The following is a 25,847-nucleotide window of genomic DNA, read 5'->3' as shown; positions in this document are numbered from 1 at the left end:
TTCTGAGAAAATTCTGGGATGACCAATATATTGATTAAACATAATTTATGAAGTTTCATGCATTTATATTACTGTTTACTATTATTTATGATTTTATTGATTAATTAATAATGAAATATATAAAAAATACTTCCCATAGTCACAAATATCCGAAACTTATACACTGGGCTCTATATCATGTTATAAAACTATGCTTAATTTTACAGAATTTTTGGGAATCATTTATTATTTTTCCCGAATTTTGTTGTTGTTTAATCATTAAAGTATTAAATAAATACTAAAACAGTTTAGAAAAATATAAAAATTTTACAGTAATTAATATTGTATGGAATAATGATTTCCTAATAATTTCATAATTTTTCAATACTGTGTACTATTTAAAACCATTTTCCTAAGTATTTAAGCATGTAAAAATGCATTTTAATGATTATTTCATATAAATAATTGTTAAAATCTGTAAATAATTATAATTGGGCAAGTTATTATTTTAATAAGAAATTATTAAAATCTGGCCTAAATTTTAAATTAAATTAATTATGCAAGGTAATTAATTCAATTTAAAATTCATTTAACAAATGAATACCTTAATATTATAATCAAAATGAATTATTGTTAATTCATCTAATATAAGAATATGTGTCTAATTATTTGTATTAGTACTCTATTCTCGTTTAGCAGTTCCTAAACCAAAACTATTAATTATATTAGGTTCTACGCCATTTTGACCCGAACTGTCTATCGTACGACACACGCATTTCGTTTTGGGACTAATGTGAGTAATCTACCCCATATTTTATAATTTTCAATACTTTTGGGGTGTATCATGTGGTTTTAATATGTTCCAACTTCATTTTATTGTTTTATCACAATTGAGACATTGTTGGGACATTTATACGTGAGTCATTAATTGTATAACTATTGTTTGTTTACGCTACATGTACTTGTAGTGCATTACCATTTTTAGTCTAATCTCCATGACTATGCCTGTATTCTTGAGGTACGTTATGGACAATAATAGCGCTATTGGGTTGACCACCCCGCCTTGGGACGCTAAGGTGATTGATCGCACGTGGTTGAGTGTGTATGATGATTAGATGCTCCATCCTATATATATTTATATATATATACATATGTATATATAGGGTGAGGACTTATTGTTGTTGTTATCATTTGTTAATCAATTTTTGATTTATAAACCGTTATCTCAAATACAATTGTTTGCCGACTTCAAAAGAAAACAAATTTCCAATTATAAAGGTTTCAACTTCACAATTTTCTCTACTAAAATTAGATTACTCACCAACTCTCGTAGTTGACCTGTTTTTACCCATGATGCAGATTTGAAGAATGAAGTTGATGAAAAATAGGTTGTGCCTTAGAAATCCACAAGACTATTTAAATTTGATGTAATAAATGTTGTTCGTATTTGGATTTGTATTTGTATGTTGTGGATCTTGTTTGCATACTTAGTACTTAATTGAATCTAATCATATTATAACATAGTTGTCATGAGACTTTGAACAATATATCACGCCTCGATCGATTCCGACAAGGATCGGGGTGTGACAGATTGGTATCAGAGCCCTTGACTATAGGGAATTAGGTTAATTGCTTTGACCTAGTCTATAGCCTCTAGGGTCCTCTCGTATGCTAGTTTATAAAATGCACACACAACTGCATGCAATTCACACTTAGAAAATCCTAGGAATACCTTTGTGTGTTAATTGCTCCCTTAAGTGCATACATATTACTCCTGACACTTATATGTGTACATACACTGGTGAATATTCTCCTCTTTCTCTAAAAATCACACACATATTCAAGTGGTTTAAAAAAATGTATATACATATATATTTCTTAAAGCTCATAGGAAATTCAAAGTCATCCACTCTAGTCGGGTAGGATCATAGTAATTGACGCGTAGTAACTGGAAGGGGGAGGTGCCGGTAGCCCAAAAGTCCTGACTAGGTAAGCATTCGTATACATCCCAATCAACCGAGGGACCAGTTTGCTTATCTGGGGACCAAAGGCGAGAGTTCCCAAACCTATAGGCCAAAGCGCGTCATTCACATTACTTTTGAGCCATCAAAATACCCGACCTTATCAAACGTATCCGAAAGGATACACTCCAAAATGGCCAACTCATTGGACTATTAAGTTCCCTAATGGGCCTAGAAGTGGGAAAGAAATGTGAAAACTTAGTTTTGTGGGGGCCCACGCAAGTGCTACATGTTTCACATTTAGTAACCATGGAAAGCCCAAAAGGTGCCCAACACTCCTAACAATGGCCCAACAAGTGTTTTACAATTATTTTACCCAACAATGTCTAAAAAAAAAACTTTATTTCCATAATCAATTTACAAATAACTCACAAGTCCATATGCGTGTTTCTCATAGCTGACATGTTCCTTGTTTGGTTGTGGACTTAGGGTAGACTCATTAGGATCAACAGTCTAATAAAATTTTAATTACACATAACTGGGGGCATGTCGAGTGAATCTTAGGAGTGGATCAGACATGGAACAAATCACAAGATTATAATCAAGTTATTCCTACTAAATTCATAAGTCTATTTATATAGACCTCTGGTATAGAGTCGTCAGCGTAGTCGTGTCGGCAATCTAGAATATAGCTAAATACATAATACAAACTATAATACCCAAATTATACAAAATTTTCTGCATAAAAAATCAATAGACAAACACAATGAAACTAAAAAGGGTATCAATCTATCAAGAGAAAAACACATACAATGTAGATTAAAATCCACTAATTATAACAAAATGGCTAAAAGAAAAGGTAAGGACTAAGGATTGTTAAGTCCTCTCTTCTTATAAATAGCTTTGAAGCAAGCTTGCCTAAGCTTCTTTGTTCTTTTTGTCAATTCCATACCTGGCAATTTCTCCATCATCTTTTTGTGCCCTGCTAACGTCTCTACCTCCTCCTTTAATCCCAACTCCTAGTTTTTTTAGGTAGATGCAATATATTTTTCGTGTGAGTTCATAAAATTTACAATGAGTTAAGTTTATGTAAATATAAATCAGAAATCGTAGTAAAACAATTGATTCGATGTGGCATATGCCTAGGGCCTATGTTTATGTTATAAAGAAACTAATAATTAAAATTTTAGAAAATACCAAAACTACTTTGGTTACCAAGTGCATGCATACATGCATGAGTAATGTATAGAAGGTTATTATCGTAGTTTACCTTGGCATTTTGAATGAGGGATTGAAGGCTCTTAAGTTTTCTATGAGGCCATCTGTTTATGTTTAGCTCTCTGCATCTTTTCTTCAACAATGTTAACCCTATCCCTAGTTCCTTTGCTGCCATGATTATCGGCATCTCAAAGTACTTTGCTATCTCTTCAAACTCCAATGGTCTCAATCTATTTGCCACCTTCCGGCCACCGTGATCAGTGGTGGCAGCACTAGAACTACCTGTAGCCTCACCACCGGATTTACAGTCTTCACTGAAACTAACCAATGGTAAATTACCATCCTCCCAACAATCCCATAAGCTTATGTCTTTAAGGGGATCCAAATCGTGAAACTCATTTCTAGAAATGATGTTTTGATCTTTGTTCAGTACTGTGGAAACGTTCTGATCGAGCACTTCATGCAATTTTTCCGACAACTCGTAATCATGATGGTCGAGCCTGTCACCACTGCAAAAATATCCAAAAAACTCAAGATAATCAAATCCAACACGATGGAAGACTCTTTTTGATCACTACAAATCCAAACCATGTTTTGATCAATATAGACAAAATCACTTTTTGTGCGAAAGATGGGGTAATGAGTGACGTTTATATATACCTGAAAAGATCTTGATGATCAAAGTACGGAAACCAATCGAGGTCATATATGGGGTTTTGATGATCTGCAGGTGGATCCATTTGTGAGGGAGAAGTTAAAAGTTGCGGTAAGAATGTGATGATTTATATAAGTGAAGTGGGAGAAGTAATTAATAACAAATAAAGAGGAAATGAATATATATGGTCTTTGAGCTGTAACCTTCTTCTTCAATTCACACACATATACGTATATGTTGCCGCAAATTATGACTTATGTGCCTCATGCATTTAATACATCACATGCCTACTGCATATTCTTGACTTTGAAGCTACGTACCAGTTTCAAATTTCCCCAGTAGCACACTTTTCATTAGAAAGTACTCCAAGTCTTCACACATGAACCAGTTAGAAAGTACTCCAAGTCTTCACACACGAACCAATTAGAAAGTACTCCAAGTCTTCACACATGAACCAGTTAGAAAGTACTCCAAGTCTTCACACACGAACCAATTAGAAAGTACTCCAAGTCTTCACACATGCAAATTATGACTTGTGTGTCGCTATAGGTAACTAATAAAACTTTATTTTTTAACCCCTTAAATATCAGTACAAGCTTCTAACCTCGACGTTTAAATTCTAAATTTCTTTTTATTACTAAAACTAGCATCGATTCAAGTATATAAACCATGAATCTTGAGAACACGGCAAAACCCAAATAAGACTTATCATCTATGTAAAACAAAAAACTCAGGGTTTTTACTAGTAAATCTATCAGTGGCGGAGCTTGAACAATTAACTTGGGGGGGGGGGGGGGGTGGGAGAAAATATTATAAACTGAAATTAACATAAAAAAAACAGATTGTTTTCAACAAATAAACACCAAAAACACCTAGAAAAAGAATTACAACTCAGCCCGACAGCCTTTAATGTCTTTAAAAACATATTATGAATGATATATTAGTAAGCAGACAACAATTTCTCTTTCAATGTTTTCATCTTTCCCATGATTATATCTAGAAAAAAATCAAAATGAAGGAACAATTGATCCAATCAAAACAAAATCAAATTCAAAATTAGAACAATAACCAATAACTCATTTAACAATAACCAAATCAATCTTTGTTGTCACTTTTCAGTTTTGTTTGAAGCCGACAAGCTGTTAAGCATAACCAAACCAATAACCAAATCTATAAGTTCATAACTTATAAATCAAATTGGCAAATCGCCAAATCGCAAATGACAGCCAAATTAAAAGGAAACTCAGTAAGACAGTAGTAACACATAAATAGGCAACAGATTGACAGAAAACAGCAGCAGCAGTGCAATACGCCAACACCAACAATCAACAATCTTACAATCAGAAAAGAAAGAACATTTGAACAGGATTTGGGTCTCGGGATTACATACCTGATTTCTGTGAAGTGTGAATGGGGACTTGGGCACTTGGCGATGGCGATTGGCGAGAGTGAGACCAGGCGACTGACTTGGCGAGACAGCGTCAAACGAACAGCAGGCGAGATAGGCTGCGAATTGGGAAAATGGGGATGAATCGATTTTGATTTCTTAATACCGCTTGGTCGCTTGGAGAATTGGGAGTATTGGACTATTCTGATTAGGAATCGGGAGGGGTCAAAGCCCAAGTTTGAAGATAGCAGGCTTATAACTATTTTATTTTGAACTACAATTCCTACTTCTAGCCCAATAATACTACTCCCCTGGAATCTATGAGGGCTAGTGTAAACATTATGGTCATATATCATTAAGATTCTATGGACTTAGAATGTGTGATTCCGCCTCATTCCCTGTTCCTTGTTTGGTTGTGGGCTTAAGGCGGGGTCACCCATCCAAAATGCCCTTGCAATCTTAATGATATATGACTAGTTTACGTCAATCGACTATAAAAGAACTTGTAGGACTTATAATGCAAATTTCGTCAAAATTTGTTGAAACATTCGTAATGATGGAACTCGCTAACTACGTTATAAAATATTCATAGTGGTAATACCAAGGATAAAACAGGGAGTATAAAAGCACACATAGAATACTCTATCATCCCAAAACAATAAACTCCTTTTAAATTGACTCAGTTCAAGTTACAATAAGAAATTTCCAAGGTCGTCATGTGACATCAGGAGGGTTGTTCCTCACCATAATCAATTTCTTGTACTACGAAACGTTTTCCACATCTTTTTCCAAACTCTTGAAGTCCCAGTCAAAATGCAAATTTCGGGACGAAATTCCCTCTAACGGGGGGATGATGTGACAACCATCAAATTTCGGTCAAGTCAAAGTCAAACAAAGTCAACAAGTTAAACCGGTCAACTCCATTAACCCTTGTATGTTAGGGTTTACGTTATGTAATCACTGTACAATTCGCTATTTTAATGAGAAAACATCATTTGGAAAGTTCATGTGTTTGATATTCCTTAGCCTTAACAGTGCTAAACAACGAACCAAAGCGATAAAACACTATTGCCCAATCATCGGGATTGTGTAGGACACTAAATCATGGCTTAACGGGGTCTATGGACCTTGCGTTGCGAAGCCGGACACTCAAAAAGATCACAAACGAAACCTCTCGCAATCTCATTCAAATCCTACTCAAGATTACTTGACGCTAATAGGATCGAAACTCATACACTACGATATAAATTGACGTTAATAGCAATATAGTATAGTACAACGTTATAACTATAATCAAATTAAATTATGATACCATATTAAAATCAAATCAAAGTATAATGCTCTAATTAAATTTAAAAGAATCAAACTTGAATGCTATAATTAAACTTCAAATCAAAGTAGATTGTTATAATCAAATTATAACTCATCTTTTATAAAACTCCATTTTTATAAACTTTACATTAAATTTTATAAAACTCTATTTTTATAAACTTTACATTAAATTTTATAAAACTCTTATATTAATTATGTAAAAGATGCTTGTGTTAGTGGGAAATTATGAAGACCACCAAAAGCAAAAAGATTATTCCCATGGTCTCCCACTCACACCTCCCATCCACTTTCCTTTCCTTTTTCTCCCAACACATTATTCTCTTCACCACTTAAACCTTCTCTATTCTTTCTCTCACTCTCAATCTCGAAATTCATCCAAGAAATACTCATATTCCAGCCAAGAACAATCTATTATACTCAAATCTTCATCCCTCTTGAAGCATTCATCAATGTATGTTGTTAAAAGTTTCATATTCATACAAGAAACAAATTAAATCCACCAAAATATCTAAAACTCATTTTATGCATAAACCTGATTTTTCTCAGAATCCCATCAATAAAATAAGAAGTTCTGGAAATTTTCAGAAAATAACTTATTTTTATTGAATTACTATAATTATTGCAATAAAGTAGGGCAATAATTCACATAAAATACTTTTTACATTCTATAAATTCTGAGAAAATTCTGGGATGACCAATATATTGATTAAACATAATTTATGAAGTTTCATGCATTTATATTACTGTTTACTATTATTTATGATTTTATTGATTAATTAATAATGAAATATATAAAAAATACTTCCCATAGTCACAAATATCCGAAACTTATACACTGGGCTCTATATCATGTTATAAAACTATGCTTAATTTTACAGAATTTTTGGGAATCATTTATTATTTTTCCCGAATTTTGTTGTTGTTTAATCATTAAAATATTAAATAAATACTAAAACAGTTTAGAAAAATATAAAAATTTTACAGTAATTAATATTGTATGGAATAATGATTTCCTAATAATTTCATAATTTTTCAATACTGTGTACTATTTAAAACCATTTTCCTAAGTATTTAAGCATGTAAAAATGCATTTTAATGATTATTTCATATAAATAATTGTTAAAATCTGTAAATAATTATAATTAGGCAAGTTATTATTTTAATAAGAAATTATTAAAATCTGGCCTAAATTTTAAATTAAATTAATTATGCAAGGTAATTAATTCAATTTAAAATTCATTTAACAAATGAATACCTTAATATTATAATCAAAATGAATTATTGTTAATTCATCTAATATAAGAATATGTGTCTAATTATTTGTATTAGTACTCTATTCTCGTTTAGCAGTTCCTAAACCAAAACTATTAATTATATTAGGTTCTACGCTATTTTGACCCGAACCGTCTATCGTACGACACTCGCATTTCGTTTTGGGACTAATGTGAGTAATCTACCCCATATTTTATAATTTTCAATACTTTTGGGGTGTATCATGTGGTTTTAATATGTTCCAACTTCATTTTATTGTTTTATCACAATTGAGACATTGTTGGGACATTTATACGTGAGTCATTAATTGTATAACTATTGTTTGTTTACGCTACATGTACTTGTAGTGCATTACCATTTTTAGTCTAATCTCCATGACTATGCCTGTATTCTTGAGGTACGTTATGGACAATAATAGCGCTATTGGGTTGACCACCCCGCCTTGGGACGCTAAGGTGATTGATCGCACGTGGTTGAGTGTGTATGATGATTAGATGCTCCATCCTATATATATTTATATATATATATATATATATACATATGTATATATAGGGTGAGGACTTATTGTTGTTGTTATCATTTGTTAATCAATTTTTGATTTATAAACCGTTATCTCAAATACAATTGTTTGCCGACTTCAAAAGAAAACAAATTTCCAATTATAAAGGTTTCAACTTCACAATTTTCTCTACTAAAATTAGATTACTCACCAACTCTCGTAGTTGACCTGTTTTTACCCATGATGCAGATTTGAAGAATGAAGTTGATGAAAAATAGGTTGTGCCTTAGAAATCCACAAGACTATTTAAATTTGATGTAATAAATGTTGTTCGTATTTGGATTTGTATTTGTATGTTGTGGATCTTGTTTGCATACTTAGTACTTAATTGAATCTAATCATATTATAACATAGTTGTCATGAGACTTTGAACAATATACACGCCTCGATCGATTCCGACAAGGATCGGGGTGTGACAAATTTCTCTTCTCCTGGCATGCTCCTGAATCTCTGCTAAATTTTTGTATCGACTGTTCGATACAAACTCCCTTATTTCGGTTTTCGACGTTCTTTATATCCCCGGAATCCTCTCGGCGAGCTCTAAGACTTTCGTGAAGTTTGCAACATCTAATTCTTGCCCTAACAAAATTTTATATTTAGACCGGTTTAGACTGTTAAAGTTTGTGAGAAATTCATACCTCCTTCATACAAACCCCATTCTCGATTTTCTTTATGTCGACGGGTTCATATTTACGAGATATTCAATTCTCGTTTAGATTGTTTCGGATAACAATCAACTGATTTGAATTTCAATTTTTACGCCCTCATTACTTTGCTGAGGGCGTACTCTATATGCACGCTCATAGTTTTACGACTATTATGACTTTCGTTTAGATTGTGTAGGCTAATAAAAGACCTATCTAAAATTCAATTTTCACAATACAGTTAGTTGTGTGGGTTTAATCGTGAAACTTCAAAGAAGTATAACTTCTTCATACGAAGACGGATTTAAGTGTTCTATATATCTATGGAAATTGTATCGACGTTTCCTACATATTTATGATGATTACATAGGCTAATGAGTGTTATATCTCTACTTCAAATTTTATAAATGACGGTTTATATTAAATCCTACTGAAAGGTGAAAAATAGGGTGTTACAATGCCTCTCGGCTGCGAAAGTCTTTAGTTAATGATTCCGTAGTGGTTCATTTGGATGTCATTCAGATTGATGAGTGCTTGAATTATGTGGAGAGACCAGTTGGGATCCTCGACAAGAAGACAAATACCTTCCGCAACAAGGTGGTGGGCATGGTCAAGGTGCAATGGCAGCACAGAAAGGGCTCTAAGTGGACTTGGGAGCCCGAAGATGAGATCATGGAGCATTACTCTGAGTTGTTTGCGACAGCAGACTTCGAGGACGAGGTTTGATTCAAGTGGGGCAAAGTTGTAACATCCATATCTTAGGTATTCCTTTCATGAGTTAATTAATGCACTTTTGGATTTTTGTGTGGCCACGAAGTGGCATCCATTAAAGACGAAACATCCATATATACGATTTCACGGTGTGACATTATGTTTTCCACGACGTGGCAACCATATTGGGATAAACCTTAATTTTTGGCACTGGGGCCCTATTTAAGGGCACTAACTTCTAAGGTTGCCTTATTTTCCAGCCTCCACCCTTTGAGAACTTATAACATCCAAACCCTAGCCTCCATATGTGTGTGAAGCCAACTTTGTGAAGTTTAAAAGAAAAAGGATCTCATCTTGGTGTTTGTATGCTTGGTTCCATCTTGGATCTTGTATCTTCACTCCATTTCTGATCATTTTGAGGTAAAAACTCTTCACCTTGGTCATTAAATCTTTAGATCTAATATTAGGCCACTTTATGAGTTTTTGTGCCAAATCTTCTTGTTCCTGGATTTAAGTGGACTCCAAAACCCTTGAATGCATTATTTATCTTTGTAGACCATGGTGTTGGTTGTAAAAAGGAATTGCATGGCTTAATGGATGAGTTCATGCCTTAGAGATATCATTAAGAACTTAAGTTTTGAGATCTTGACTTATTGGGATGTCTTAATGGATAAATTTGGAAACTTTATCCATAAAGACCTCGGGGAGTATCAGATATGATCTTTGGAGTTCTTGAGGTTGAAGGAAAACATCTTAATCAGTTAATTTGTGAAGACCCAGATCCCATGAAGTAGCATTCTAGTCGCCACGACATGGTGACTGGAGGCTGCTCGACTATTTTGTCGTTATGCTGCCACGATGTTGCCAGTGGGAGGCCATGACGTGTAGGTTGCTAAAGTTGACTTTAATCGTTGACTTTTGACTTGGGTTGACTTTTGGTCAAATTGTTAGTTCTAGAGTGTAGACTAAGGTGTGACCTTGTGTGATTCAATTTGTGAGCTATAGCATCGTTTGGTGATGTTGAGCTGTAATTTGTCTGACTTCGTGACTGAGAGGAGTCTTCTCACTATATTGTGTAAGATGCTAGTTGTCTTTGTGATTGTTGCATGTATGTTGGGCGGGACTTGTTTGTATGATGGGTGGGCCCCGTTATATGGGCGACGCCCGTTATGTTGGGCGGGGGCCCGATGTTATGTATGGTATGTTGTATTTTGGGGAACTCACTAAGCTTTGTGCTTATAGTTTTGTGGTTTAAACACTTTAAGCACTTTTTGTTCCAAAGGAAATGGCCTAACGTGATCGCACAACATCTCCTAGAGTTTATTTCCACATTATCTATTTTCAAGGTTGTAAAAATCGCTCGACGGTCGACAAGTGTTAAGAGATTAATCAGTATTGGCGGGGATTAATCGGGGACCATAGATTATTAATAAAATATTAAAATTAATCAAAGATTAATATATTTTAAGAAAAATAAGTACTTCAAAATTAGAAAATAAGAGAATTTGTAATTTGAAAATTTGAAAATACGAAAATACGAAAATATGAACATTTTGGTATAATATTTGAAATTTAGAAAATTCGGAAATTTTGGAGTAAAAAAAATTTAAATTTTTGAAATTTTTTTCTATTTTTTTCACATTTTTATGTTTTTTTTTTTTTTTTACTTTTTTGACTTTTTTGACTTATGTTGACTTTAGTTGACAGATTAATCCCGCCAAGACCGATTAATCCATAATTTCCATCAAACACACTAATCCTAGTCAGTTGGAGAACTTCAAAAAATTAATCCACGATTTAATCCCGATTTCTGCAACCATGTCTATTTCGATTTACTCTTATATTTGATAATACATTAAACATTGACTGGCTTTTGAACAAATAATCCTATGCTTTTAGTGGTTTGAAAATGAAAATTTTTATTAGTATTTTTCGAACGTTACATAACACTTTTCTATAGATTTTAGATTTGTTTAATCATAGTTTAGGATGTTAATAGTAACTAATGATTTTATATCTAAAAAAAACTAATATATATATATATATATATATATATATATATATATATATATATATATATATATATATATATATATATATATATTTATGTGTGTGTGTTGATTAATCGCTTGGCAGCCATGAACCGAATACGATTAGGGTCCTTGGCGGAAATCAGTCAAACTCGGGCTTGGCGGTCCTTAGCAGTCATAGGCGGGAAATATTTAAAAAAATTCAAATTTGTTAAATTTCAAATATTATACCAAAATTTTAAAGTTTCAAATTTTAAAGTTTTCAAATTTTTAAATATTATACCAACATTTGAAAATTTCAAAATTTCAAATACTTATTTTTTTAGGATATTCTCATTTTTTTAAATAATTTATTAGTAATTAAGGGTCACCGATTAATCGTTGATTAATCCCAATCTAATCTCATTAATCCCTTATCATCAGTCGATCGTGTAGCTACCGCCAAACGATTTTCACAACCTTGATATATATATATATATATATATATATATATATATATATATATATATATATATATGTGTGTGTGTGTGTGTGTGTGTGTGTGTGTGTGTGTGTATATATATATATATATATATATATATATATATATATATAATTAATAGATTTTTGTAAATTGTTTGGTTATAATTGTGTCTTTAAAGGGTCTTTTTATATATTCTCTAGTTAGAATATCTTAAAAGACCTCTTAAGGACACAAAATTTTAGATAACTAAAATAATTGGTCCACAATCAATCCTACATCCATACGATAAATAGTTAAATCAATAATATTATTTTATTCTAACTGTTAATTGTGTGGATGTAGGATTGATTGAGGACCAATCATTTTAGTTATTTTAAGAAAGTGATTAATAAATATTAATGAATTAAAGATAATTGAAAAAATACCATCTAATTTATTTTATTCAATTAAGATTAATTTGAAAAAGGAAAATTTTAAATTTTAGGGGAAATTAACACTCTTGATTTATAAAATCTGATTTTTTTTAAAATTAATTCAATTTCAATTGTAATGTAATTTAGAAGTATAATTTATTTTATTCTGTCAGAATGTTATTTTGTTAGATGATGTTTTGTGTGAATGTTCTGTCAGAATGTTATTCTTTTACAATGTTATCAAGAATAATATTTTTTAAAGAAAACATATTTTTTATGAAATATATTTTATTCTTAAAAAATCACTAATTACATTAATTTTAAAGAGTAAGACTATAAACAATAATTAGATCTGAAAAAATGTCTAATAATGGTTAAGAATTACATTTACTATTAAAGATTAAAACTGAGAATGGTTAAAAAAAAACCATCAAAATCTAACAAAAACACTAATCCAATTTATAAGAAGCTAATAATCGTTTTATACATTCTGACAGAATAACTGCCATGAAATCAAATTCTGTTAGAATGATTGTCGTGAGAATAACAAGCTTTTATCTTCTGTTCATGACCTGCAAGAATAATAAGAGAATTATGTGTAAAACATATATGATAGTAATAAACATTGCTAACCTATTAAACATTCGTGAATACAACAAAAATAATAAGTTGTGAAAAATATGTCGTTTTGCACATATGTTAGCAATGGGTAAACTCGGTTTATATCCTTTCTTTTTAGAGTTATCTAAAAAAAATAAACCATAATTACAACAATAGAAAAGAGCATATACAACTTCAAAAAATAACTTGAATAATATTAATAAGCATTGCTAACCTCTAAAACATTCATCATTAGGTGAATGTTATGTCTCTTTTTGTGCAAAAGTTTCATTTGACCGGCGAGACTCACCTTTATGATCAAAGATAAATATCAAAGTGGTGTTATATAACATATATTACAAAAACTACATAATTAGAAAGACTTATGAATAAATCGAATATATTGTTTTTTTTTTAATTTAATGAACTTAACCTAATAAAACAAAACGCTCATTTAGTTTTAACCAAATGGTGCATTATAGAGACATACATCTTTACCAATTCAATCATTTTATATGAATGACTTAATTTAACAAAAATTCACATTGACAAACTCCAAGTAAATGTAATATAAGACTAACAGCTCATGTATAACAGATTTTCATACAAACGACAGAAACAAAAATCTTATCTAGTGGAAAAATATAATCAAAACAAAACAAAACGAACAACATACTTACACCCTTACACTTATAGAGGATGGGTTCTTGACTCCTAGGAGGAGTCTTTTTCTTCTTCTTTCCTTTATTTGATTGTGATTTCTGAACCAATCCATGTCAGTGAAACACCCCACAAATAAAAAAAAGGAATACCTTTTTCATGTGAATGAATCAAAAGTAGTATGGAAGAAAATAAAAAAAAATTATTGGGCTTCCTATTTGATTACATTCAAAACACACAAAATTAATTTTAGGTTCTCCTTTTGGATGCACATATAATAAGGAAAGAAAAAAGTAAACTACATGCATTAGGGGCAAACAAATATGTATCTAGTAGCATATGAACAAAAAAATGGAAAAACAAATGTGTACCTTACAAAATGGCGATCACAAGAAGCCAAAAACTATGAGACTTTTTGAACCGTAATCGCAGCAGAAGGTAACGAAATGGAGATGACAGTGGTAGTGGAGTAGGAATCGGTTGGACGCATCATGATTGATGAGTCTTAAACAAAGCGACACAACATCAGTGAAGGGAAGAGGAGTATTCATCAAATAGGGGAGGAGACAAAGAGGATGGCTGATGATTTTGAGATTATTGATATTCCACCACCTCAAGAAAGTTTGGAGATGAGGCGAGATTCGTCGACGCAGTTTTGTAACGATATGATCGGGTATTAATTCATTTAACAATTACCATAAATAATTAATAGCTAAGATTACAAAATTAACTTTATATATATTTTTATATATTTTTAAAATGATTGGTCCACAATGATTATTATATCTACACAGTAGTTAGTTAAAATACCTACAATAACACATATTACCTACAATATATTAAAAAAAATATAAACTAAAACATATTACCTACAATAACACATAAAAAACCAAAATAAATTATTATATTCTGTAATTTGCCTTAAAAACAAAAGACTTCTACCTTTATAAGCACATGATGTATTCCTCTCTTTCTCAGCATTCCTCTCTCACATTTCCATTGTTGGTAGTTGAGTTCTCTTTTGTTCTCATTAGTGAAGCAGAAAGCTACAGTTTCCATTCATCTTTCTTTACCAAATCATCAAAATCCCTTAATTATAACTGTACTTTCTGTTCTAAAATCAAAATTGTGTGGTTTAAAGTCCACATGCTTGTCTATTTTTACCATTAAAACCCAAACCAAAAACAGTAAAAACAGAGCATACTCTGTTTGCACTATATACAAAAAAAAACTAAGAAAATGGGGAGGCTTTCGGCAACCAAAATTGTACTTGAATCGCTTACAGGTAGTGGAGATGACATTATTGCGCATATTATCGAGATATGGGGCCAATTTAGAGTGCCAGTTTTGGTGCCATTGTTGACATTATTGTTGTATGTTTCTTTGGCAATGTCAATAATGTTGTTCATAGAGAAGGTTTATATGTCTTCGGTGGTTGGATTCAATTATTTGTTTGGTAGAAAGACAGAAAAACGTTACAAATGGGAAGAATTTAAAAATGATGTTGAATCAGGGAACTCTGTTTATCCTCTTGTTCTTATTCAAATTCCAATGTTCAATGAAAGAGAGGTATGTTTCCACCATTGCTCTGTTTTTGTTTTGAAATTTTTTTTTTTTTTTTTGAATTTTGGTTTTTTATTGATTTTTGTTTAATTTGTACACAGGTTTATCAGCTTTCAATTGGAGCTGCATGTGGGCTTTCATGGCCTTCTGATCGTATTGTAATTCAAGTTCTTGATGATTCAACAGATCCAGTGATCAAGGTTGATAATTTAATTAAAACCCATTTTTCATAACATGCAAAATAAATCTTATTTTCCTTTTTTTTTTGTTAATTGTAGTATGAAGTAGATCGGAACACAAAAAATAAAAAATAAAATTACGTGTTTTAAAGAGGCACATGCAAAATAGATCTGATTTTCCTTTTTTTTTTTTTTTTTTTTTTTTTTTTTTTTTTTAATATGAAATAGAGCAAAACACAAGAAGATAAAAAAAAAATAATTACGTGTTTTAAAGAGCTACATGCAAAATAAATATAAATCTAATTTTCCATTTCATTTTCAAGGACCATCTTAGTGGTCCTGTAGTTAGCCGTAACAAAATAAAATTAAAAATAATTAATGTCTCACTAGTGGTTTTTGAAAACGTGACATTAATAATAACAAAAATAAAATGGTGTCTTAATTATGTCTAACAGGTTATTATAACAAGTGTTTATAGTTTGAATGAGTACCATGTTATTTGTTATGTTTAATAAAAATATAAATTAGTTATAAGTTTATTATTAACAAGTGTAACACACGTTTGTTGTTAATATAAAATCATAATTAGATATTGGTTTTTGTTCAACTTAATTATTTTTCGTATCATTTCATATATGTGATTAGGACATGGTAGAAGTGGAGTGTCATAAATGGGCAGGCAAAGGTACAAATATACATTACCAAGTGAGAGACAATCGAAAGGGTTACAAAGCAGGTGCACTTAAAGAAGGTCTAAAACATGGTTATGCTAATGAATGCGAGTATGTGGTAATCTTTGATGCTGATTTTCAGCCTGAATCTGACTTTCTTTGGAAAACAATTCCATTTCTTCATCATAACTCTGAAATCGGACTTGTTCAAGCTCGTTGGAAGTTTGGTAAATGTTTCTTGTTCTTGAAACTTGTTGATTTTTTATCTTATCTTTTTTCTCATTCATTTAACATTTACTAATGACAATTTACGTACAAAACTGATAAATCTCTGCATGTGTTGGTGATTAGTGATTCTTTTTATTAATACCTTAACTCGGTCCTAAATTAACCGTTATACAAAGTTTATATAATTCGTATTCACATAAATTAACACAATTTATATCGATGCTGAAGACAAACAAAAAAAAAAGTTGCAACTTTAAAAATAAATAAACGTTTCGATGTTTTGAATTTGGATTACCATTGATCATGCGATAATCAATATTTCTATTTTTAAATACTTATGTATGTGTTTTTATATAAACGAAAAAATATAGCTAGTAGTTAGTCTACCTTTTAAATCATGTATGAATACAACCCTAATTGATATAGTATTTACTCAAGTTTAAATTTATTAAACTTTAGTATTTACTATAAATTTTCTAAAGATATAGAAAACCTTATTTATTTTGAAAAATATGTTTTTTACTTCATCTCGAATACTTATTTTAATATTTCGGATATAAAAAATAATTTATAGAAAATCTCCTTTGAGAATCTCCTCAGAATCTCCTTCTGAGACAGACAGTGAAGAGGAATCCCACCTTTAGTGCCGTTGTATTTATTTTTCCTTTGTTCGTTAGATCTTGCAGTGTTTGTTTTTATAATTAGTTCCCACGTGTCATATTAACATAAAATATTTAGGTAATTACGATAATAAAAATAAAAATTACATAATATATAGATCTGTTTATTATTACATTAATTAATTAATTAATTAATTTAGAACGTTCTATTAGAAACATCTTGTTAAATATCTTGTTTAATTGGTCGATTTCAATTGGATTATTTGGTTCGAATAATCGGAATTTTGGATAGATTTTCAATGAAACCGAATTAATATTTTGAATTTCGGATTAGTTTTAATTTATAAAATAAGAACCAAATAATTCAAATAAAAACGAATAACAATTTAATATTTATTTATTTATTTCTATATATATATATATATATATATATATATATATATATATATATATATATATATATATATTAGCTCAGTAAATTATTTTTTATTTAGATTCAATATGTTTGATTAAATAAATTACCTTAATATGTATTTTTTTTTTGTCAAAAATTTTTATCTATAAAAAATTAAAGTATTATGTATTGTAGTAGTTGTTTATAACCTTTAATCCGTAACAGAATAATTTGTTTTTGTTAAGTCAATAAAGTTGGCTAATGTTTTAATTATAATTGTTTTTAAAATATTTCAGTTCTTGAAAACCGAGTTATAAAACCGATAAAACTAAATTTAATTTGGTTGGATTGTATCAGATTTGAATTTAGTTTAAATTATTCGGATTCATGTTTCTAAACCAAAATCCATTTGGATTCACTTGATTGGATTGGATCGAACCGATCCATATAAACAAACAACTCTTTCATATATCTTAAAGTCTCGTCCTGGTTCTAACATGATACGATGATGTACAAAGGATATGTACAGTGGGGCTTGACATTACATCGATATAGCCGAGTCAGCTCGACAAACATCACGCCCTCAACTCGGCATGTCGAGCTCAGTGCTCTAACGCGGTAGGTTCTACGAAGTACATCTCCTCTCTCACCCATACATCATCTTCTATTCTTCTTTGTCCTCTCCCTCTTCTTCCGTCTTCCTTTATCCCCACTGTTTGGCATCCTGTTCAGCAAAATAAGATAGAGGTGGAGAAGCTTTTCCTTTATCCCCACTGTTTGGCATCCTGTTCAGCAAAATAAGATAGAGGTGGAGAAGCTTGAGGTGGAACTCAGTTGAGTTGACACTACTCCTTTCAGCCTAATAAGATCACAAACATAATAACTTTTAGATATCTAAATACATGATTGTATATAAAAGAGATTTGTAACTCTCAGTTTCTCTTCTTATTAAGTTTCTCTTCTTTTTAAGTAAATTAATATACATATTCTTAAAGCTACAAGTTCAGAACAGTATGAAGTATTAATGAAATTTCATCTTATTATATTTTTGTATTCGTAGTAATTTATTAATATTATATATAAAAGAAAAGAGAGTGGGAAAAATAAACGTTTGATTCATGCTAAATTGAAGCAATCGACGATTTCTTGGTAGCCTCAATAGTCGCACCGTAATTAACATAATCGAAACTGAAATCGAGGGGTTTCTTGGGAGTTACGATGCTACGGTTAACAAATCCCCATAAATCCTTCACCAATTCTCTGATTTTCATAATTCTTCTTTTCTGCTTCTAAAATCTCGATTTCTATTATTCTCTAACTTCTCTTAAAGACTCAACTTCATGCCTAAAGTGAGGTTTCTATGATCCGATTCTCGAGTTTCAACCAAAACCTGTAAGGCTGCAACTTCTTAGTCATAGATTTTAAATAAATATTATAAAGATGGATAGAAACAAAAAGGTAGAATGATATTGATTTCTCTACCTAAAATACATTTTAATAAAAAATAAAAATTAAACATATCAACAATTTTAAATAAATATTATCGAAGTAAATGTGGTTTTATAAGAAGCACGATAAAAAAAAATTTACGTTAAAAATTACCTATTTTCTAAATATTTAAAATTTTCACGGATTAAATAATTTATGATTTTCTTGTCACTTTTTAAAATTTCATGTCAAATACAATGACCTAAAGACTTTGTTACCAAATGTCCGAGGATATTAGTAGTGTCTGTCAGCTGCCCTTTAACAATGAGGGTTCTATTTGTTTGTGAAATATATGATTTTTTTTCCTCTAAAACAACAAAAAATAAAATGAAGCTGATAAATGAAATGAAATACAAGAAATATGATTAGAAATGACAAATCAGCCCTAACACTATTTGGATTTGCATAGGCAGGCCACTCGTAAATCTTTGTCCAAGATTTGTAATATGGGGTCTTGGGACCATGCCAATGTGGCATGGACCATTTCATACGCTTGAAATGATTCCATCAATTATTTAGAAACCCTTGGTTTTGAATAATATTTTCCATTTTACATTTTTTTTAATAAATAAGAAACTTGGATATGTTTTTAGTAAGTTATATTTTTAAAATTAAATAACCAATAAGTTCCATATCATTGAATCAAATCAACTTGAAGTGATTCCATTAATCATTTTGAAACCATTACTATGATAGAATGGAATATCTAAAGTTTGAAATAAACAAGCGTAATATGACAAGTTAACAACAACGTAACAGATTGATCATTGTATATCATTGTAGTATTGGTTGGGTAAAAAATAGAATTCGCTATTTAAAATTAAAAATGTTGTTTATTTTTCAATAAATATAAAATTAAGTAGGGTAAATTTATTAAATTAAAAAAGAAACAATGTTATTTAATAGCATTAAATTTTAACAAAATATAACATATATCTAGCATATTCTAGTTAGTTAAAAGTACATGTTATATACTTTACAAATAATTAAAAAAAAAAAAAAACTAATCTATTATCTATTATAAAAAAAATTATACAAAAAGTACTAGATATAATAAAATATTGAAATATATTATAAGATTTTCTATTTATTTAAAAAAACATAAGAAAAGTATATAGTTATAGCCTTATAGGTTACATAAACAACTAAATATGTAAAACTTATTTATAAACTTCTAAATTTTTATAAGTAGTAATGATAAATTTTCAAAATATAAATGCTCATATGTCACCTCTATAGTATGTAATACTTGAGGTGTCCAAAAGATTATTGTACTCGAGGCCATTGCATTCCTCTCAACATAGATTATTATCATGTGGTCGTGTGTCCGAGGAATAGTGTATTTGAAATGAAATATCCCACAATTTGGTTGGCAAATTAACATTATTTCATCTATATAAAATTATATAAAATTGAAAATGATTTGTAAACAACAAATTTATTTCGTACATAATAATTTATGTTATATCAAATTATTATGTATGGAAAAATATATTGTCTACGAATCAATTTTCATATAAAATCTACCAAAAACTTTGTCAATGATTCTATAACTAGGTGTGAGACCCATGTATTACATGAGTTTATTTAAAAGAAAAACTAAATACAAAATTCTAAACATTTGAGAAGTTTGAATTTATAACAAAAATCAGAAAATATTGAATTATAAAAATTAAAGTGTTTTTTTCTTTTTTAAATTTAAACAAATAATTTAGATAAATAAAAAAAAATTAATGAATCTTTAATTTAGTAATTTTGAAATTAGAAGGAAAGTTCATTAATGAAATTGATATGAATTTATTATTGCATTTAAATACTATCTAAAATTTAATAAAATGAAAAAAACCATAAAATGACACGTGAAATAAACATTAATTTAAAATAACCACAAAATTAAATGTGGCAAATAAATGAGAAAATGACATGTGACAAAAAAAAATTATTTATTAGAGAGGATTTTTAATTTAAGACGGGAGGAAATAATTAAATTCCATTCATTTTTATTAAAAAGAAAAATGATCTCCCCCTATCCTGTTTAATTATACCACTAATATGTATATAATAATTAAAATATTATTATAAATAATTTTTTTAATACGATGTTATAATTATAGTTAATTATCAGTATTATCAAGTAAATATTTTTTGTTTATGTATTTTAACATTCTATTCTCATGTATTTTTATAGCAATATTATATATTATTTTAGTAAGCGTCATATTTTGAAAATTCTATACCTTTATTATATTTATACGTTTATTAATTTTTATAATACTTTGAATAAAAACTCCCAAATTATATTGGCACTAACTGTTTGCATTATTAAATAGATTTTTTCAGAAAAAAAAACGCACTAGTAATTAAGATAAGATTGCAAACACGGTCCTTAAGGTTTTTGATTTTATATAAATAAGGTCTTTATTATTTCAGTATTACAATTTCGTCAGGTTTCGTTTTGATTTTTGTTCTTTCAAATCTGAAATGACAAACTTGCTCTTATTTAATTTCTTTTTAATTTTTCTTTCGTAATAACTAAAAAAATGGATACACAACCATCTCTCTCTCTCTCTCTCACACAAACACACTAGAAAAAGTTGACATTAAACATACAAAATCTCCTAAACACCAACCATATCTGCTACCAATATGAAGATTATTGAGCCTCCTATGGGTGAGGAGGTGAAACATGGAATGGAAATGTTTGGAGATGTTAGGGTTGTGAATTACTACCGGCTCCATGATTGTTCTTTTTATAATCCTGAAGTCATTTCATACTTTCAACAAGAAAATACTTATACTAATTATAGAAAAAGTGAAAATTCAACACACATACACACCCATCTAAGAAATGTGGATGAACACACACCACCATAACCCTCTTTTGAACGTAATGAAAACACACATTGTTTACGGGTTTTTGATTTCTACAAAACGTTTGAGTATGTATATGTGTTTAAGCCCATATTAAAAACTCGAATATGCCAATCTTGAAGATCATTTGATTTATGGAAAAAGGATTAACAAAACACTCACATTGATTAATTTTGACATATACGTTAACATATACTTAAGAACACACATGATTTTAGAATTCAAACACTGGTGTTTGTGTTCTTGATCAAGAAAGTAGAGAATGAAAGGGAATTTTAGGGTTACAGAAACACCTTCATATGTCATCATGTACGTACTTAACGTACATGGTGGCTCAGGTGGTGGCCATCTACATCAACTCCACACTAGAGAGTGTACATGCTATCGGAGAAGGTCAAAAGAAATGTGATTTTAGGATTTCAATGATTTCGTACAAAAAAAGAAGGAAATGGATGGTGGGGTGGGGGTGGGGTGGGAATATATTTTATATTTTAATATTATTAAATTTTTAATAAATATAAAGAAATTGAAACAAATAATTCATAAGGGTAAAATAGCCATGTTAATTTTGTCAATAAGCAAATCCACAACAAAAGCTAATAAAAAAGATGAAATTTGCAATTTTGAAACAATTAGGACCTAACCATATAAAATGACAAACCATGAACCGTTTTTTAAATTTTGTCACTTTTAATTGTTAAAAGTTAAAGATATAAAAAAGTCTATATATTACACAAATAAAGTAGATAATCATCATTTCTTATATTTATCCCTAAAAACAATATCAAACTTATTATATAACATTCTATTACTATTAATAATATGAATTTATATATTTCATGAGTCATAAATGCATACCGTGTATATATATATATATATATATATATATATATATATATATATATATATATATATATATATATATATATATATATATATATATATATATATTGGTTATTTTTATTTCCATACATTTGCGTTTCAAATATTTTATTAGTTTCAGTTCCTTAATTTTCAAATTCCGATAATGATGCTAAGAATTATGAAGACTTGATATTTCTAAAGTCCACTAAACATGTGATTAGTAACTATATATTTTGTCTAGGGTTCGTTTGGTGGAAACACTAGTGATAACCTTAAACTTTAACATGTGATCACTAGATGGATGCAAGAGTTTTGTAACTAACTATTCCGTTCGTTCGTTATTCGTATGAACAAAATCTTTTGTAGGTTCTTTTTTTCTTCCCTTAATTAACATGTTGTAATATATGGTTAACATCTTCTAATATATAGTTAATTTTTTTAATTAACGTGTTGTAATACATTGTTATACTTCAGAGCTTAACAACAAAATAAAATTTAATTACCCTTGTATAGAAAAATATAACGGTTAAAGTTTTATAGCTTACGCAAGTCATAACAGATAAAAGAAAGTAATACAAACAAATATAAACTAACATGTTTTACGGTGTGATGATATTAATGTAGCAAACTCAGATGAATGCTTAATGACAAGGATGCAAGAGATGTCACTTAACTACCACTTCAAAGTTGAACAAGAATTTGGTTCATCTACTCATGCATTCTTTGGCTTCAATGGTAATCAAAATTGTATTTTAGGGTTATAAATCACCATCTCTATATAGTTTTAAAACCATGTGTGAACTTCTATGTGTTTGTAGGGACTGCTGGAGTTTGGCGAATGGCTGCGCTTAATGAGGCCGGGGGATGGAAGGATCGTACCACAGTGGAAGATATGGATCTAGCAGTTAGAGCTAGTCTTAAAGGTTGGAAGTTCTTGTACCTTGGTTTAATAAAGGTAAAGAAAGATTCGAACATGTAATAAACTTTCTTCATAAAAATAACCTCACTTCACATCGTTATGTTTTATATAGGTCAAGAACGAATTACCAAGTGTATTCAAAGCCTATCGATTCCAACAACATCGTTGGTCTTGTGGTCCAGCAAACCTTTTCAGGAAAATGATTTATGAGATCATGATGAATAAGGTAAGATCATTATATCGCTTTCCTTTAGTTTCAAGACTCTATGTGAATCTTTTACTTTTTAATCTAGAAAGTTGCATTGTGGAAAAAGCTACATGTGATATATAGTTTCTTCTTCGTAAGAAAGATCGTAGCTCATATTGGTACGTTCGTGTTGTATTGTGTTGTAATCCCTGCAAGTGTGTGGATACCAGAAGTCGAGGTTCCAATATGGGCTACAGTTTACATCCCTACAGTTATCACCATTCTCAATGCTGTGGCAACTCCAAGGTTTTTGCTCTCTAATTCATATTCTCTTTGCTAGGAAATAAAAGTTTGTTCTTACTGTCATTTTCATTTTCACTTTGTAGGTCATTTTATCTGGTTGTATTCTGGGTCGTCTTTGAGAATGTAATGGCCCTCCATAGAACTAAGGCTACATTTATCGGACTTTTTGAGACTCAAAGAGTGAATGAATGGGTTGTCACTGAAAAGCATGGAGATGCTTCCAAGGCTAAAAGTGCGATCACACACCAACGAAGACTTGGACTGAAACTAAGCGATAGGTACAGATTCTTAAGAGCATTATACTTAATATAGAAAATTAAACTAAAGAAGGATTATATGTATTAAAATCCAACAGTGTATGATTTTGTGCCGATTCAAAAGGAGGCTAAGGAAGAGAGAAAAATTATATCTAAGACACAATTATTTACTTAAAATAAGTTATAATAAAATCTATAAAGATTACCTTAAGTATAGAAATATACATAAATATCTAACAAAATATATATTTTGAATATTCCTATAGGCTTCTTATGCTAGAGTTTTGCATGGGCATTATCCTATTCATCTCTGGTTGCTATGATCTTGCATATGGAAAGTATTACTACTACATTTACTTGTATCTACAAGCTATAGCTTTTGTTGTAACTGGTTTGGGTTATGTTGGCACCCACATTCCCAACTCTTAAATGATGTTCTATATCAACTTGTTCGATCGACTATCATTTTATCTTTGTGCCTAAGTCCTTATGTAATTTTCTACACCATACAATGTTGTTAGAGAAAAATAAAACTTTCTTTTACTTTGTACGATTGTTACCTTTGTATGTAAACAAAAAAAAGCATGATAGTTCCCCACACAAAAAAGTACACAAGGACAACAAAAATAAGCAAATGTTAGGTGTGGCTTCATAAAATATTATAAGGTAGATATGTTAATTTGTAATTATTGGATTATTGGATTATATAGATTGTGTTTTGAATATTTTATTCATGTTTCGTTGTATATGTAATCTTTATTGTTATAAGTAATTCTGTAAATTAAAGGTACTTATAATTTTGGTTTATATCAGTATATCTTTACCTTAATCATGGATGATATTTCATGTGAAATCCAAGGGGAAGTTCCTTGGTATATGCTTTTTTTTCCGATGACATAGTGTAGGTAGGTGAAACTAGAAGAGAGTTGAATGCTTTGTTGGAAACATGGAGGGCATTTCTAGAAGAGAAAGGGTTACATACCAACGCGCTTAAAATAAAGTACCATTTGTGCAATTTTAGTGGGGAGACAAATAATGAAGGAATAAAGATAAGCATAAGGAAACAAGATCTTCTCCATATGGAAAACTCCAACTATTTAGGGGCAATGAAACATAAGGGATGGGGTATGGAGGTAGATGTCACATATCATATAAAGGTAAGTTGGTTAAAGTGGGGATGGTTACTAAAGTTATGTATGATAGGAAGGCTCCGTTGAAACCAAGGGGAAAGTTTTATAATGTAGTTGCTAGGCTAGCCACAATATTTTGAATCGAATGTTGGCCGAGTAAGAAAGACCACGAGAGAAAGATGGAAGTAACAGGGATGATAATGGTTAGGTGGAGGTGTGGTAGTGAAACATCCAAAAATATGGTCCAAAAAATTTCAATTTAATAATAGATAAAATAGTATTTCCTCAT

General features: G+C 30.1%; 1 protein-coding gene across 1 annotated transcript; it reads left to right on the top strand.

Annotated features, from left to right (window-relative positions):
- The first annotated feature begins 14,863 nt into the window (after positions 1-14,863).
- On the top strand, positions 14,864-25,162 carry LOC145159141 (glucomannan 4-beta-mannosyltransferase 9-like). Its single transcript, XM_079078058.1, has 9 exons — positions 14,864-15,453; positions 15,549-15,647; positions 16,272-16,524; positions 23,387-23,497; positions 23,581-23,717; positions 23,794-23,907; positions 23,975-24,174; positions 24,255-24,449; positions 24,695-25,162. The coding sequence occupies exons 1-9, from the start codon at positions 15,124-15,126 to the stop codon at positions 24,855-24,857; spliced, it is 1,602 nt and encodes a 533-aa protein (XP_078934184.1). The 5' UTR covers positions 14,864-15,123; the 3' UTR covers positions 24,858-25,162.
- Positions 25,163-25,847: the final 685 nt, after the last annotated feature.

The sequence above is a fragment of the Lactuca virosa genome, chromosome 2 (assembly GCF_052849685.1).
Source record: "Lactuca virosa cultivar CGN04683 chromosome 2, Lactuca_virosa_CGN04683_v6, whole genome shotgun sequence".
NCBI classification, from domain to species: Eukaryota; Viridiplantae; Streptophyta; class Magnoliopsida; order Asterales; family Asteraceae; genus Lactuca; species Lactuca virosa.
Note: the sequence above shows the minus strand (reverse complement) of the source record. Positions and strands in the feature narration are given on the sequence as shown.

Bases quoted from the DNA above. Each gene is read 5' to 3' on its own strand.
- LOC145159141 (XM_079078058.1), top strand. From the start codon at position 15,124: ATGGGGAGGCTTTCGGCAACCAAAATTGTACTTGAATCGCTTACAGGT. The intron at 23,718-23,793 runs GTAAAGAAAGAT...TGTTTTATATAG, and splicing joins TGTACCTTGGTTTAATAAAG to GTCAAGAACGAATTACCAAG. The intron at 23,908-23,974 runs GTAAGATCATTA...TTTTTAATCTAG, and splicing joins ATGAGATCATGATGAATAAG to AAAGTTGCATTGTGGAAAAA.